Source organism: Oncorhynchus mykiss, chromosome 23 (genome assembly GCF_013265735.2).
Source record: "Oncorhynchus mykiss isolate Arlee chromosome 23, USDA_OmykA_1.1, whole genome shotgun sequence".
Lineage (NCBI taxonomy): Eukaryota > Metazoa > Chordata > Actinopteri > Salmoniformes > Salmonidae > Oncorhynchus > Oncorhynchus mykiss.
The window spans coordinates 49568817-49584475 of NC_048587.1; the positions used below are offsets into that span (position 1 = coordinate 49568817).

The 15659-nt window shown below is 42.9% G+C and overlaps 1 protein-coding gene across 1 annotated transcript; it reads right to left on the reverse strand.

The window, feature by feature from the left end:
- Positions 1 to 1224: 1224 nt before the first annotated feature.
- On the reverse strand, positions 1225 to 15068 carry LOC118943894 (transmembrane protein 235-like). The gene is made up of 4 exons (XM_036960727.1): positions 14301 to 15068; positions 13993 to 14056; positions 13694 to 13831; positions 1225 to 1584 (listed from the first exon to the last, which is right to left on the reverse strand). Exons 1-4 carry the CDS (start codon positions 14358 to 14360, stop codon positions 1352 to 1354), a joined length of 495 nt encoding a protein of 164 aa, XP_036816622.1. The 5' UTR covers positions 14361 to 15068; the 3' UTR covers positions 1225 to 1351.
- Positions 15069 to 15659: the final 591 nt, after the last annotated feature.

The following is a 15659-nucleotide window of genomic DNA, read 5'->3' on the forward strand; positions in this document are numbered from 1 at the left end:
AGACACTCTAATGTACTTGTCCTCTTGCTCAGTTGTGCACCGGGGCCTCTCACTCCTCTTTCTATTCTGTTTAGACAGTTTGCACTGTTCTGTGAAGGGAGTAATACACAGCGTTGTATGAGATTTTCAGTTTCGTGGCAAATACAAACAGTGTAATTTTTAAGAAAAAAATAGGTAGTAGGTAAACAATAGATAAGCAAATAAATAATTAACATGGAAATGTGGACAACAAGAATAGACTAATACGTTTCAGAAGAAAGTTATTTGTTTCTGGACATTTTGAGCCTGTAATCGAACCCACAAATGCTGATGCTCCAGATACTCAACTACTCAAAAGGCCAGTATTATTGCTTCTTTAATTAGCACAACAGTTTTCATCTGTGCTAACATAATTGCAAAATAGTTTTCTAATAATCAATTAGCCTTTTAAAATGATAAACCTGGATTAGCTAACACAACATGCCACTGGAACACAGGAGTGATGGTTGCTGATAATGGACCTCTGTACACCTATGTAGATATTCCATAAAAAAATGTGCCGTTTCCAGCTACAATAGTCATTTAAAACATTAACGATGTCTACACTGTATTTCTGATTTGATGTTATTTTACTGGACAATTGTTTTTCCTTTTCTTTCAAAAACAAGGACAAGTGACCTCAAACGTTTGAACGGTAGTGTACTGCTGATTGGATTGAATCCAGTATATTCTCTTATGCGGGTGGATGTTGTGGTTTCCACAGCAATAACTGACCGTGACAAAGTAACATAAAGGGTCTTTAGTTCTTGCCTCTTCAATCATTAGGTGAACACTAACGTCCACTGACATGTCCACTTCATTGCTCTCAGCTACTTTCAATGTGCAGATCAGTGCAGATGAAGGACAGGGAGCCTCTTCAGACTATTGAGATGCACCTTCAGTCTGCTCTGGGCATTTCTACTATGGCTTTAGCTTTGAGGACATCTATTCATATAGCCCTTCACTTGCCAATGTTCTAAAATGCAACCCTGTGACAGCTAACAGCCATTCAGACTGATGTGGTTGAGGCCAGTAATTCTGGTGTTTCATTTCTCATCCTACATTATAGGACCACAATAAGCAATTTCATATTTGAGGGCCTTTGCCAATTGAAATGTAGTAACTTATCAGACCACAAGATGGCATTAAATGACAGCTGTTTTACCCACAGACTATAAACCACATACTGCATTTAGGATGAATAAATATGTAATAAAGAACTTTATTTCTCCAGAGGGAAATTCATTTGTGGTGCCAGAGACGAGCATATAAAAATAATTTAAAAATTGAAAGTACAGTTCTTGTGACACTTCTGTAGGGCCTGGCTCTTGGGTTAGGACAGAGGGCATGCCGTGGCCCGGTGAGCTGCTCTGGAGGGTGGGGTGGGCAGCCAGCAGCAGGCCAGTGAGGACCTCCAGGCAGAAGGACAGCCAGGCCCAGGGACCAGCTCGAATGAGGTGCTGACCACCTGGGCCAGACGCTCAGCCCCCACCAGACTCTCGGTCTCTGCCAGTGCCTGCTCGGAGTTGCTGATGTACAGGCTGACACCGGAGAGGGTCAGGACACCTGAGGAAACACACACACCATAAATAAACACACACACCAGCTGGGAGTAATTGATGTAGCTGGGGCTCACTTTGAAGCGTGTCAGCAACACCAGCTGGGAGTAGTTGATGCTCACTTTGAAGCTTTTCAGCAACACCAGCTGGGAGTAAGTTGACTGAGAACACATTCTCATTTACAGCAACAACCTGGGGAATAGTTACAGGGGAGAGAAGATGAATGAGCCAATTGGGGATGATTAGGTGGCCATGATGGTATGAAGGCCAGATTGGGAATTTAGCCAGGACACCAGGGTTAACACCCCTACTGTTACAATAAGTTCCATGGGATCTTTAGTAACCACAGAGTTATTTAACCCGTTGAACATCCCAGCCGAAAGACAGCGCCCTACACAGGGTAATGTCCCCAATCACTACCCTGGGGAATTGAGATATTTTTTTTAGACCAGAGGAAAGGGTGCCTCCTACTGGCCCTCCAACACCACTTCCAGCAGCATCTGGCCTCCCATCCAGGGACTGACCAGGACCAACCCTGCTTCGCTTCAGAAGCAAAGCCAGCAGTGGGATGCAGGGTGGTATGCTGCTGACAACATGTCAGCAAGCTCTTTGTTAAGTGTTGCAGTGATTTCACTTGATGTAGTAACATGTGTATAGTGTTGAGTCATTACTTAACTTCTCTAGGGTAGGGGGCAGCATTTGGAATTTTGGATGAAAAGCATGCCCAAATTAAACTGCCTGCTACTCGGGCCCAGAAGATATGATATGCATATAATTGGTAGATTTGGATAGAAAACACTCTAAAGTTTCCAATACTGTTAAAATAGTATCTGTGAGTATAACAGAATCCATTCAGGGAGTAGGATTTTGTTTTGTTTTTGTAGTTTTCTATTCAATGCCATTACAGTATCCATTGACTTAGGAATCAAATTGCAGTTCCTATGCCTTCCACTAGATGTCAACAGTCTTTAGAAATTGTTTCAGGCTTGTATTCTGAAAAATGAGGGAGTAAGGACAGTCTGAATGAGTGGACCCTGCCGTGTCACAGAGCTTCTTCATGCGCGCGACCGAGAGAGTGCCTTTCTTGTTTACCTTTTATATTGATGACGTTATTGTCCGGTTGAAATATTATCGATTATTTAGGCTAAAAACAACCTGATGATTGAATATAAACATCGTTTGACATGTTTCTGTGAACTTTACGGATACAATTTTGATTTTTTTGTCTGCCTGTTGTAACTGCGTTTGAGCCTGTGGATTACTGAAGAAAATGCGCAAACAAAACTGAGGTTTTTGGATATAAAGAGAGACTTTATCGAACAAAAGGAACATTTATTGAGTAAATGAATGTCTTCTGAGTGCAACCATATGAAGATCATCAAAGGTAAGTGATTAATTTTATCTCTATTTCTGACTTGTGCAACTCTTCTACTTGGCTGGTTACTGTTTGTAATGATTTGTCTGCTGGGCGATGTTCTCAAACAATCTTAAATTATGCTTTCGCCGTAAAGTATTTTAAAAATCTTACACCGTGGTTGGATTCACAAGAAGTTAATATTTAAACCTATGTCAAATACTTGTATGTTTTCTGAATTTTTATAATGAGTATTTCTGTATTTGAATTTGGCGCTCTGCAATCTCATTGGATATTGGCCAGGTGGGATGCTAGCGTCCCACATACCCTAGTGAGGTTAAAGCCAGAGGCATGTCATTAGTAAAGATTGAAAAAAGTAAGGGGCCTAGACAGCTGCCCTGTAGAATTCCTGATTCTACCCTCTGTGTTCTGTTAGACAGGTAACTCTTTATCCATAATATAGCAGGATTGGTGTGTAAAGCCAAAACACATTTTTTTCCATCAGCAGACTATGATCGATTTTGTCAAAAGCAGCACTGAAGTCTAACAAAACAGCTCCCACAATCTTTTTATCATACATTTCTCTAAGCCAATCATCAGTCATTTGTGTAAGTGAAGTGCTTGTTGATAGTCCTTCCCTATAAGCCTACTGAAAGTCTGTTAGGATTTTATCTGGTTAAACACCATTTTTTCCCAAAGGTTTACTAAGGGTTGGTAACAGACTGATTTGTCTGATATTTGAGCCATTAAAGGGGGCTTTAATATTCTTGGGTATCAGCATGACTTTTTTTCCCCTCCAGGCCTGAGGGCACACACACACATTCTATTAGGCTTAGATTGAAGACATGGCAAATAGGAGTGGCAATATTGTCCACTATTATCTTCAGTAATTTTCCATCCAAGTTGTCAGACCCCGGTGGCCTGTCATTGTTGATAGACAACAATACTTTTTTCACCTCTTCCACAATGCTCGTCATTCATAATTCGATCAGTTATACTTAGATGTGTAGTGTCAGCATTTGTTGCTGGCATGTCATGCCTATGTTTGCTAACCTTGCCAATGAAAACATAATTCAAGTAATTGTCAATATCAGTGGGTTTTGTGATGAATGAGCTATTTATTCAATGACTGATGGAGCGGAGTTTGTCTTTTTACCATTTTACATTTAAAGCTTTTTACTATTGGTATTTTGGTATGTGTATTTTATTAGGATCCCCATTAGCTGTTGCAAAAGCAGCAGCTACTCTTCCTGGAGTCCACACAAAACATACAACCTAATACAGAATGACATAATACAGAACATCAATAGAGAAGAACAGCTCAAAGACAAAACTACATAAAACAATATAAAGGCACAAACTATCTAGGTCAAATAGGGGAGAGGCGTTGTGCCGCGAGGTGTTGCTTTATCTGTTTTTTTAAACCAGGTTTGCTGTTTATTTTAGCAATATGAGATGGAAGGAAGTTCCATGCAATTATAGCTCTATATAATACTGTGCGTTTTCTTGAATTTGTTCTGAAATTGGGGACTGACACCCCTGGTGTCATGTCTGCTGGGATTGGTGTGTGAATTGACTATGCAAACAATTTGGGATTAACAACACATTGTTTCTTATAAAAAGAAGAAGTGATGCAGTCAGTCTCTCCTCAACTCTTAGCCTAGAGAGACTGGCATGCATAGTACTTATATCAGCCCTCTGATTACTCTCATTCTTTATGTCAATTATCTTTGTTTCATAGTATAGTTTCTTATTTTAATTCTTATGATTTCTCAATTTGCAATAAATTTGCCAATTGGTTGTGCAGCCAGGCTTATTTGCCATTCCTTTTTTCTCATTTCTCATGCAGCATCTGGCTGCTCCTCATTACACACCACAGAACAACACATATTTAAATCAACAACACAGGAATCACCACAACACTTTTTGTATGACCTCCTATACACTATATTAGGCCCAGCCTTTAGAACTTTTCTTGAGTGGGCAGCTTGATGATAGCCAGTCAATATTGAAATCACCCACAAAATATACCTCTGTTGATATCACATACGTTATCAAGCATTTCACACGTTATCCAGATACTGACAGTTAGTACTTGGTGGTCTATAGCAGCTTCCCACCAGAATGGGCTTTAGGTGAGGCAGATGAACCTGCAGCCATATTACTTCAACAGTATTTAAAGAGATCCTCTCTAATCTGTACAGGAATGTGGTCTTGAATATAAACAGCAACAGCTCCACCATTGCCATTTCTGTATTTTCTGTAGATGTTATAATCAGTACAAGAGCATCATAGCAAAAACTGAGACTGGCCAATATCTTCTACCCACAGACCATCAGGCTGCTAAATAGCCACCACTAGTCAGTTATGCGCTCCTCCCCCCACTACTCCCCCTATGAACATTCCCCCCCGCACCCTCAACGGTCACTACCTTACCTGCTTCTCCCCCTATGGACATTCCCCCCTGCAACCTCAATGGTCACTACCTTACCTGTTTCTCCCCCTATGGACATTCCCCCCCGCACCCTCAACGGTCACTACCTTACCTGCTTCTCCCCCTATGGACATTACCCCCCGCACCCTCAACGGTCAAGCCTTACCTGCTTCTCCCCCTATGGACATTCCCCCCCGCACCATCAACGGTCAAACCTTACCTGCTTCTCCCCCTATGGACATTCCCCCCCGCACCATCAACGGTCAAACCTTACCTGCTTCTCCCCCTATGGACATTCCCCCCAGCACCCTCAACGGTCAAACCTTACCTGCTTCTCCCCCTATGGACATTCCCCCCCGCACCATCAACGGTCAAACCTTACCTGCTTCTCCCCCTATGGATATTCTCTCTCTTGCTGCCCTCCGTAACAGACCTTTACTCTGCCCCCCACTCCAACAACATTCATCACTGTTGCAGTTCTTAATATGTATATTACTTTATTAAGATTTTGTTTTATTGGACTTGGTCCCCACACCCCCCTCAATGGTCATGCTGCTCCCCCTATGGTCATTACCCCACCCCCTCAATCAATCAATCAATCAATACAGTTTATTTATAGAGCCCTTTTACAACAGCAGTTGTCACAAAGTGCTTATACAGAAACTGAGCCTAAAACCCCAAAGAGCAAGCAATGCAGATGTAGAGGCATAGTGGATAGGAACAACTCCCTGGAAAGGTAGGAACCTAGGAAGAAACCTGGAGAGCAACCAGGCTCTAAGGGGTGGCCAGTCCTCTTCTGGCTATGTCAGGTGAAGATTATAAGAGTACACAGATCTTAAGGCCAGATTGTTCTTCAGGATATCCATAGAAGACCAGCAGGGTCAACTAATAATCACAGTGGTTGTAGAGTCAAATCAAATGTATTTATATAGCCTTTTGTACATCAGCTGATATCTCAAAGTGCTGTACAGAAACCCAGCCTAAAACCCCAAACAGCAAGCAATGCAGGTGTTGAAGCACGTTGGCTAGGAAAAACTCCCTAGAAAGGCCAAAAACCTAGAGAGGAACCAGGCTATGAGGGGTGGCCAGTCCTCTTCTGGCTGTGCAGGGTGGAGATTATAACAGAACATGGCCAAGATGTTCAAATGTTCATAAATGACAAGCATGGTCAAATAATAGGTCTGGGACAGGTAGCACATCCGGTGAACAGGTCAGGATTCCATAGCCGCAGGCAGAACAGTTGAAACTGGAGCAGCAGCACAGCCAGGTGGACTGGGGACAACAAGGAGTCATCATGCCAGGTAGTCCTGAGGCATGGTCCTACGGTAGAGGGCGATTTTGATTAGGCTTTTCATAGCTGAGCATTCAGAGGTCGAGACAGCATGCGTGGGGGAGGGTCCAGTGAACAGGTCAAGATTCCACGGCCGCAGGCAGAACAGCAGAAACTGGGTCAGCAGCACGACCAGGTGGACTAGGGACCGCGAGGGGTCATCAGGCCAGGTAGTCCTGAGGCAACAGTCTTTACTCTACCTACACCCCAAAGGACAGTACTTTATTAATTACTGCTACAGTTGTGTATAGTGCCATTTCTATAGTTTTGTTTATTATTTCACTAGTCCTGCATGTTGGAGCTCGAAGCCTAAGGTTTCACTGTACCCTGCAATCACAACTGCAACCCTGTACATATGACTATTAAACACTGAATCTGGCACACACTAACAGTAAGGCATTGCTAATATACCAAATGTGCACACAAGGAGTTGGAGAGGGAGATGAAACATTCTGGTTCACATAAGCACAAAGTATGTACAGGCTCTTATGCCGTACACCTGGCTTGGAGAGCACTTTACAGGATCCCCTCAATGAAGGATAAAGATGCCACAGCCACTTAGACAGCATCTTACACATAAAAGCTTAGGCTCAAAAAATACAGCCAGGGAAAGAGGAGCCTTTTGATGTTGCATTGTGTTTAATCTTTAATGGACTCTAGGCAGACTAGACATGAATACAACAGCAAAACTATAAAACCCACATATCAGAATGAGAGAATGGGAGAAACAAGACGTAGACTGACGCAGGCACCATCGGATGACATCAAAGTTTAAGAGCTCTCAGAGTCCCATTATGTTGCCATGGACAAACTGGTCTTTGGTTCCGGCTGAGAGGACTAGGCAAAGTCAATAAACTAGAAAATGTTTGTATCCGGCTCCCTGCACCAAGCAGCCCAAATCTCCACATATTGCTGGCAGGGGGGCTAGGTGGGGGTTGTTTTTCTTTATCCCTATAATCACCCAAGGGTGTCATGAGCAGAGAGACAGGAGGAGTGGAAGGGGTGTGCGCATGTAATTACACAGATGGTTTATTCACACAGGACTGAAATATTAAAGTGATCAGAATTACTACCCAAGAGGAGAAATACCCAGACAGCACCACAGGGAATACAATCAACTGCTTATCAGCCTGTCCAATGATTGGTGGAGATGATTTTGGGCTGAGATGTTAGAGACAACGATGTTCGTTAGCAGAAATAAACAGGACATTCAAATAAACAAGTACTGGATATTCCCTGTTGACAATGAAACTGAATGACAGAGACTCATCTCATAGGAGTTCTTGATTACTGATGAGGTGGTCGCTCAGGCGTTTATACCTACCGAAGCATCACCCAGGTGGGTGCTACACTTTTAGTGGTGGATGTTCCAGTCTACCTAGCTGTGCACTTCAGAGACAGCCTGACGAAGAGCTCCGGGCAGGCCTGTCTGACTGATGCTTCTCCCTACCTGGCTAGACCATCAACGCCACCTCCACTCAAGCTCCTCCTGTCCTGAACTACATCAGCATCTAGCTGTGGAAGTCTATCTCATCAAATGCCAACTCCCTGAATTTATTTTTGTTTGTTTTTTAAAGCGATTGAGATTCTGTAGCGCAATTTAAAATAAACCTATTATTACCACACTGCTGTAAAAGTACTTTGGCTCTGTCTGGCCCTGAGCCCCTCTCGGAGCCCCTCTCTGACTCTTCCTGAGGGGATTGAAAAGACCTTTGTGTCATGTGGCACTCGCCCTCTTAGCCCTAATTTGATGTGATGTATTTAACCAGGCAAGTCAGTTAATAACAAACTCTTATTTACAATGATGGCCTACCAAAAGGCAGAAGGCTGTGTGGACTGAGATTGGGATTAAAAATTAAAAATAAATATAGGACAAAACACACATCACAACAAGAGAGACAACACAACACTACATAAAGAGAGACCTAAGACAACAACATAACAAGGCAGCAACACATGACAACACACCCTGGTAGCAACACAAAACATGGTACAAACATTATTGGGCACAGACAACAGCACAAAGGTAGAGACAACAATACATCACACAAAGCAGCCCCAACTGTCAGTAAGAGTGTCCACGATTGAGTCTTTGAATGAAGAGATTGAGATAAAACTGTCCAGTTTGAGTGTTTGCTGCAGCTCATTCCAGTCGCTAGCTGCTGCAGTGAACTGAGAAGTGGAGCGACCCAGGGATGTGTGTGCTTTTGGGACTTAAGCTCTAAGCTCACACTAAGGGTTGTGTTTATTTCTGGTTTTTATTAAGCCCAAGGAATTTGTTAAATTGAGCATTAGGCAGATGATACAACACCCTCACACATACGCAAAGAGACAAGTTTTCCAGTAAATTGAAATTTACAAGAAAACATGCTTGATTGAGGAATTGAAGATCAAATCAAAGATGAGAATGACAGGGAGAAAGACAGAAGAGCGATAAAGAGAGCAAGAAGACAGAAGAGCGATATAAAGAGAGAAGACAAAGAGCGATAAAGAGAGAAGACAGAAGAGCGATATAAAGAGAGAAGACAAAAGAGCGATATAAAGAGAGCAAGAAGACAGCAAGGAGACAGAAGAGCGATATAACAAATAATTTGTTATTTTTATTGAACTAGGCAAGTCAGTTAAGAACAAATTCTTATTTACAATGACGGCCTACCCCTGCCAAACCCTTCCCTAACCCAGACGACGCTGGGCCAATTGTGCACAGCCCAATGTGAATGCCGAAAACAGCCGGTTGTGATACCGCCCGGGATCGAACATGGGTCTGTAGTGACGTCTCTAGCACTGTGATGCAGTGCCTTAGACCAATGCGCCACTCGGTCCCTAAAACAGAAGAGCGATATGAAGCAAGTGAGAGAGGAGACAGAACAGTGGTACGAAGCGAGCGAGAGAGAAGACAGAAGAGAGGTACGAAGCGAGCGAGAGAGAAGACAGAAGAGAGGTACGAAGCGAGCGAGAGAGAAGAGAGAAGACAGAAGAGCGATATGAAGCGAGCGAGAGAGAAGACAGAAGAGCGATATGAAGCGAGCAAGAGAAGACAGAAAAGCGAGAAAAGCGATATAAAGCGAGAGAGAGAAGACAGAAAAGCGATATAAAACGAGCGAGAGAAAGACAGAAGAGCGATATGAAGCGAGCGAGAGGACAGAAGAGCGATATAAAGCATGCAAGAGAGAAGACAGAAAAGTGATATAAAGCGGGCGAGAGAAAGACAGAAGAGCGATATGAAGCGAGCGAGAGAGAAGACAGAAGAGTGATATGAAGCGAGAGAAGACAGAAAAGCGATATAAAGCGTGCGAGAAGACAGAAGAGCAATATGAAGCGAGCGAGAAGACAGAAGAGCAATATGAAGCAAGCGAGAGAGAAGACAGAAGAGCAATATGAAGCGAGCGAGAGAGAAGACAGAAGAGCAATATGAAGCAAGCGAGAAGACAGAAAAGCGATATAAAGCGAGCGAGAGAGAAGACAGAAGAGCAATATGAAGCGAGCGAGAGAGAAGACAGAAGAGTGATATAAAGCATGCAAGAGAGAAGACAGAAAAGCGATACAAAGCGGGCGAGAGAAAGACAGAAGAGCGATATGAAGCGAGCGAAAGAGAAGACTGAAAAGTGATATGAAGCGAGCGAGAGAGAAGACAGAAAAGTGATATAAAGCGAGCGAGAGAGAAGACAGAAAAGTGATATAAAGCGAGAGAGAGAGAAGACAGAAAAGTGATATAAAGCGTGCGAGAAGACAGAAGAGCGAAATTAAGCGAGAGAAGGATGAGAGAAGGCCCCACACAATAGTGTAACACGGAGAGTGACCACAGCTGAGAAAGAAAGACACACGGCACAAAGACAAACCAAATTCACAGAGATAGAAAGTCAAATCAAATTCCAGCCTTGATCCCATTTCCCACTTTGCCATGTGCTGTTGATTAGGGCTAAAGGCATGAAGATTTCGTTAACTCTGTTCTCTTGCATCACAAGGCTTTCTTTATCAGGGTTATTCCAGGCCTGACTGGGAGGGTCACAGGGTGAGAAGGGCAGCAGTAGGGAGGGACACGTCATAGAGTTAGAATTAGTAGAATCTAGAATGTCCCGTCCACTAATTCTAAGGCGACGCACATTGGTCAGGAGCTGAGCATTAGACGGGCTGTAGCCGCTGCATTGGTCACTCTTAATTGGATAAAAACAGTACACAACGCTCTACCTCAAGTCACTATTCTTTTAAAGATAAGGAATCCTTGTAATACAGTCCATCAACAATGAATAGGACATTTTACAGAGTGATGTCCAATTAATTTATGTTCAACTCAGGTTGTATTTACACAGGCAGCTCAATCTGATCTTTTGCCCGATGACTGGTCAAAGACCAGATCTGATTGGCCAAAAGATCAGATCTGGTTGGTCAAAAAAACAATTAGTGGTAAAAGTGAAGGTCACCAACTACTTCTCAGATAGAGTTCAGTGATTGGGGGGGGACTGTTGTCCGGATCTCAGGCAGTCTCTATGGGGGTGCCACAGGGATCAATTCTCTGGCCGACTCTTTTCTCTGTATATATCAATGATGTCGCTCTTGCTGCTAGTGATTCTCTGGTCCACCTCTACGCAGACGACACCATTCTGTATACATCTGGCCCTTCTTTGGACACTGTGTTAACAAACCTCCAAACAAGCTTCTATGCCATACAATACTCCTTCCGTGGTCTCCAACTGCTCTTAAATGCTAGTAAAACTAAATGCACGCTCTTCAACCGATCCCTGCCCGCACCGCCTGCCCGACTACCATCACTACTCTGGACGGTTCTGACTTAGAATATGTGGACTATTAATACCTAGGTGTCTGGCGAGACTATAAACTCTCCTTCCAGACTCACATTAAGCATCTCCAATTCAAAATTAAATCTAGAATTGGCTTCCTATTTCGCAACAAAGCCTCCTTCACTCATGCTGACAAACATACCCTCGTAAAACTGACTATCCTACCGATCCTTGACTTCGGCGAAGTCATTTACAAAATAGCATCCAACACTTTACTCAGCAACTTGGATGCAGTCTATCACAGTGTTCGTATAATTTAATTATTCCAATATGTTTTCATTAATTGAATTCACTTAGTCTATCTTATGAGAATGTGTAAGATTCTTATTTGCATAAAATAGACAGAGACCAGTCTTATCAAAAATAGATAATAGTATTTATTCTCGGAGCTCGCTGTCATGTAACCACGAACAACAGTTTATATACAAAATATGTCGTCACAGGTCATAAAATAGTATTTCTCCCAACAGTTCAAAAGTTCATTCGAGATAACTTCAGAAAGTTTTTCATCCATCACCCTTCAGCAGACAGTTCCAGCTAATGGAAAACCTAAGAAAACACACAATGTCTTATCTAAACATTCCAGTGCTAAGTTGAGTCGGTTCAACCATAGGTTAATTACCCTTTCTGCTTATTTAAAAAAAAAAAAAAAACACTTCCAATCTTCTCCAACCTGGCTGGAATGGTATTTATTTAATTACCCCCTGTTTCAGGCTCCACAATCCCTCACTTATGAATTCATATTGTTAATCAGATATGATAAAACAGAGTATAAATTTACTTAGTTACGATTCTATTTGAAATGGGGATATTGTTTAGTCATTTATTCATAAAATTCCTAACACACAGTGCCATCCATTTTGTCACCAAATCCCCATTTACCTCACACCACTGCGACCTGTATGCTCTCGTTGACTGGTCCTCGCTGCATATTCGTCGCCAACCCACTGGCTCCAGGTCATCTAAAACTCTGCCTTATCTCAGCTCACCATAGCAACACCTACCCGTAGCATGCGCTCCAGCAGGAATATTTCACTGGTCAGTCCCAAAGCCAATACCTTTTTTGGCCGCCTTTCCTTCCAGTTCTTTGTTGCCAATGACTGGAACGAATTGCAAAAATCACTAAAGTTGGAGACTTATCTCTCTCTCACTAACTTTAAGCATCAGCTATCAGAGCAGCTTACCGATCGCTGCAGCTGTACACAGCCCATCTGTAAGTAGCCCATCCAACCAACTACCTCATCCCCATATTTATGTTTGTTTTTCTGCACACCAGCATTTTTTTTCTCTGCACACCACTTTTGCACACCAGTATTTCTACTTGCACTTCCTCATCTGCACATCTATCACTCCAGTGTTAATTGCTAAACTGTAATTACTTTGCCACTATGGCCTATTTATTGCCTTACCTCATTTGCACACACTGTACAGAGATTTTTATATTGTGTTATTGACTGTACATGTGTTTATCCCATGTGTAGCTCTGTTGTTGTTGTTTATGTCTCACTGTCACACTTGGCCAGGTCGCAGTTGTAAATGAGAACTTCTCAACTGGCATACCTGGTTAAATAAAGGTGAAATAAAATAAAATCTCATCTCTCCAACTCTCTCTGTCTATATACCCTCATCTCTCAATTCTCTCTCTTGCTCCCTCTCTCACCAGGGTTACTGAAGTTGGCCTACAAGGGGAGACTGGAGTTGAGCTATTGGAGGAAGTGGGGGACAGGAGTTGGGCTACCGCAGGTACTGGAGTGGGGCTACCGGGGGTAGTGAGGGACTGGAGTTGGGTACTGGAGGGGGGCTACCAGGGGGTAGTGGGGGACTAGAGTGGGGTACTGGAGGGGGGCTACCGGGGGTAGTGGGGGACTGGAGTGGGGTACTGGAGGGGGGCTACCGGGGGTAGTGGGGGACTGGAGTTGGGCTGTTGGGAGTAGTGGAGGACTGGAGTTGGTTAACGCTGCTTTAAAAGGCTATATGGATGGTAGTATGCTGCATAGTAGTGAATTTTGGACTTGGGCCTGTAGGTGTTAGGTAGCCTTCCCTTTATCCCTTATCTACTTGTGTGCCATAATGTCAACTTCTTGTAATGCCAAACATGACAATGAGTAACAAGGAGTTGGCATGGCAGAAGCAGAACTAAGACTTGGTGTTTGGGCCCTAAGACCGAGAGATAATGATGATGATGGAGGCCACACTTACTGCAGAAGAAGAGATAGGAGACAGTGCTAGTGAGGAGGGCGGGGCCCCAGGGCTGGGAACTGATCAAGCCACAGATTCCTCCAAACAGTAGAAGGACCAGGCTAAGAGGGAGCAAGACCACACTCACACTGTGCATGTCTGGTGAAACAGACACACAACATTCCAACTATAGGAGCATACTTGACACACAGATAGAGGATTCATCAATAACATAATCTATTCAAAATGTCCCAAAATAACAATAGCTGTTAGTGTTTTATTTTACAATGGTTAAGGTGATAATGGACAGGTAAACTCACTCAACATGTGCATCGCAGGTTCAGAGTAGCTGGAGGAGTTAAATGTGAAAGAACACCTTTTGACCTGGAAAGATGGATAATTCATTATTCCGTTTTCATTGTGACCATAAAACTGTCTTGCTACAGTAAAGATGTCGGATAACAAATAGGCCTAGCCTACCTTATACTATAAAGTAATCCATCTAAGCAAGGCATTGGTTTCAAATGACAAAATATACACGCATCGGTATACACATAACTTCGTAAATTAACAATAGTCTGAAATTGGAATCCAAAACCTCTGTATTGGTCTGGTTGGTTCTGTTCACCTTAATAATGTACCAGTAGTCGCTCCCAATCGCTGCCGTCTGGAACGCAAAACTGAGCATACCGAAGATGCCCGCAGTGATCACCAGAGAACAGCTTCATCTCGCCTGATTGATGTAAGGTATTTGCTCCGAGATAAAAACACGTGCGCCGCTATTCAACTCCCCACGGATATAGGGACAGGTAACGCCCTATTTCTACACTATTTATGTTGTTGACTAGAGAGGTGAATGCCAGTAAAAGACTAAAGTAATTCAGATTATAGTGAAGTTAGTTGTAAAATATCACAACTAATCAAAATCTCCGCTGGAAATCTTCATTCCCATATCTCCAGGATATACACTCTTTCACGGTGTATCTTGTTCACCGCTCAAGAGCTTTAACAACGTTACGAGGATGAGACGTGAAGCAGAATTGTCTCTCCCTTTTGTGGGATTCTGTGTTTTACATTATAGCCATTACCATATATATGATTAAATATTATCTGATGTTGGTTGTGTGAGGTATCTGCATTTGTGCACTGGAGCATCATTATGAGATTAAACAACTGCTTGCTACTTGCCTGTTTGTGTGTGTGACAAGAACTGAGTAACATGGTGTGACCTGCATGTTGCAAAACTGTAGATAACAGCCCAGCAGATGCTTTGTCCTTGTGTTTGTATATAACAATATTGAGCACATGGTGTGACTTGCTGTATCTTACAAAGTTGTGATAGGGGTGGTAATCACGAGGTTTAACTGAGATGGAAAAATACTGAACACCACAATAGCAGGAACTGAGCAACTGTTATAACTAGGCTGCGATACCAGAACAGTAAGAATCTATACATCGACGGAGGGAGGACTCCAAGAAGCGCCAAGAGGCGGGGACCCGCCTGAGCGCGTGCAATAGGCTGAGCAAGTTTAAACCACGCCCAGCCTCTGTGATAGACCAACAGACAGGTTGGAACTATGCCCATCACAGTATAAGAATACTGTTTACATACATCCTGTCAGTTCTCTGTTCTGCCCTGCGTGGTATTACAGTGAACCCGTATATACGAAAGTTGCATTTGCCATTTATTTCTTAGCTAATAAAAAACATAGTATACAATCGGTGACTCATTGTTATATTTATCCTGATACCAGATTCGAATTTACACAACTCTAACACTTTACACATGACCATTATGGACAACTGGTGTCAAACATTTCAGCGACCTGCGATGTGTAGGTTGTTTGCCTTTCATGCCAGCAACCCGGGCTAGCTTCCCTACCATTCACTATAATATGCTAGCAGGTTTACCAGTAGATTCTCACATACCCAGTTTATGTTCAATCAAATGAACACAATACATGACAAATAGATCACAAGAGTCAAA

Bases quoted from the DNA above. Each gene is read 5' to 3' on its own strand.
- LOC118943894 (XM_036960727.1), bottom strand. From the start codon at position 14,360: ATGCTCAGTTTTGCGTTCCAGACGGCAGCGATTGGGAGCGACTACTGG. The intron at 14,057-14,300 runs GTGAACAGAACC...CCATCTTTCCAG, and splicing joins ACTACTGGTACATTATTAAG to GTCAAAAGGTGTTCTTTCAC. The intron at 1,585-13,693 runs GTAAGTGTGGCC...GTGTTTCCTCAG, and splicing joins CTCCTATCTCTTCTTCTGCA to GTGTCCTGACCCTCTCCGGT.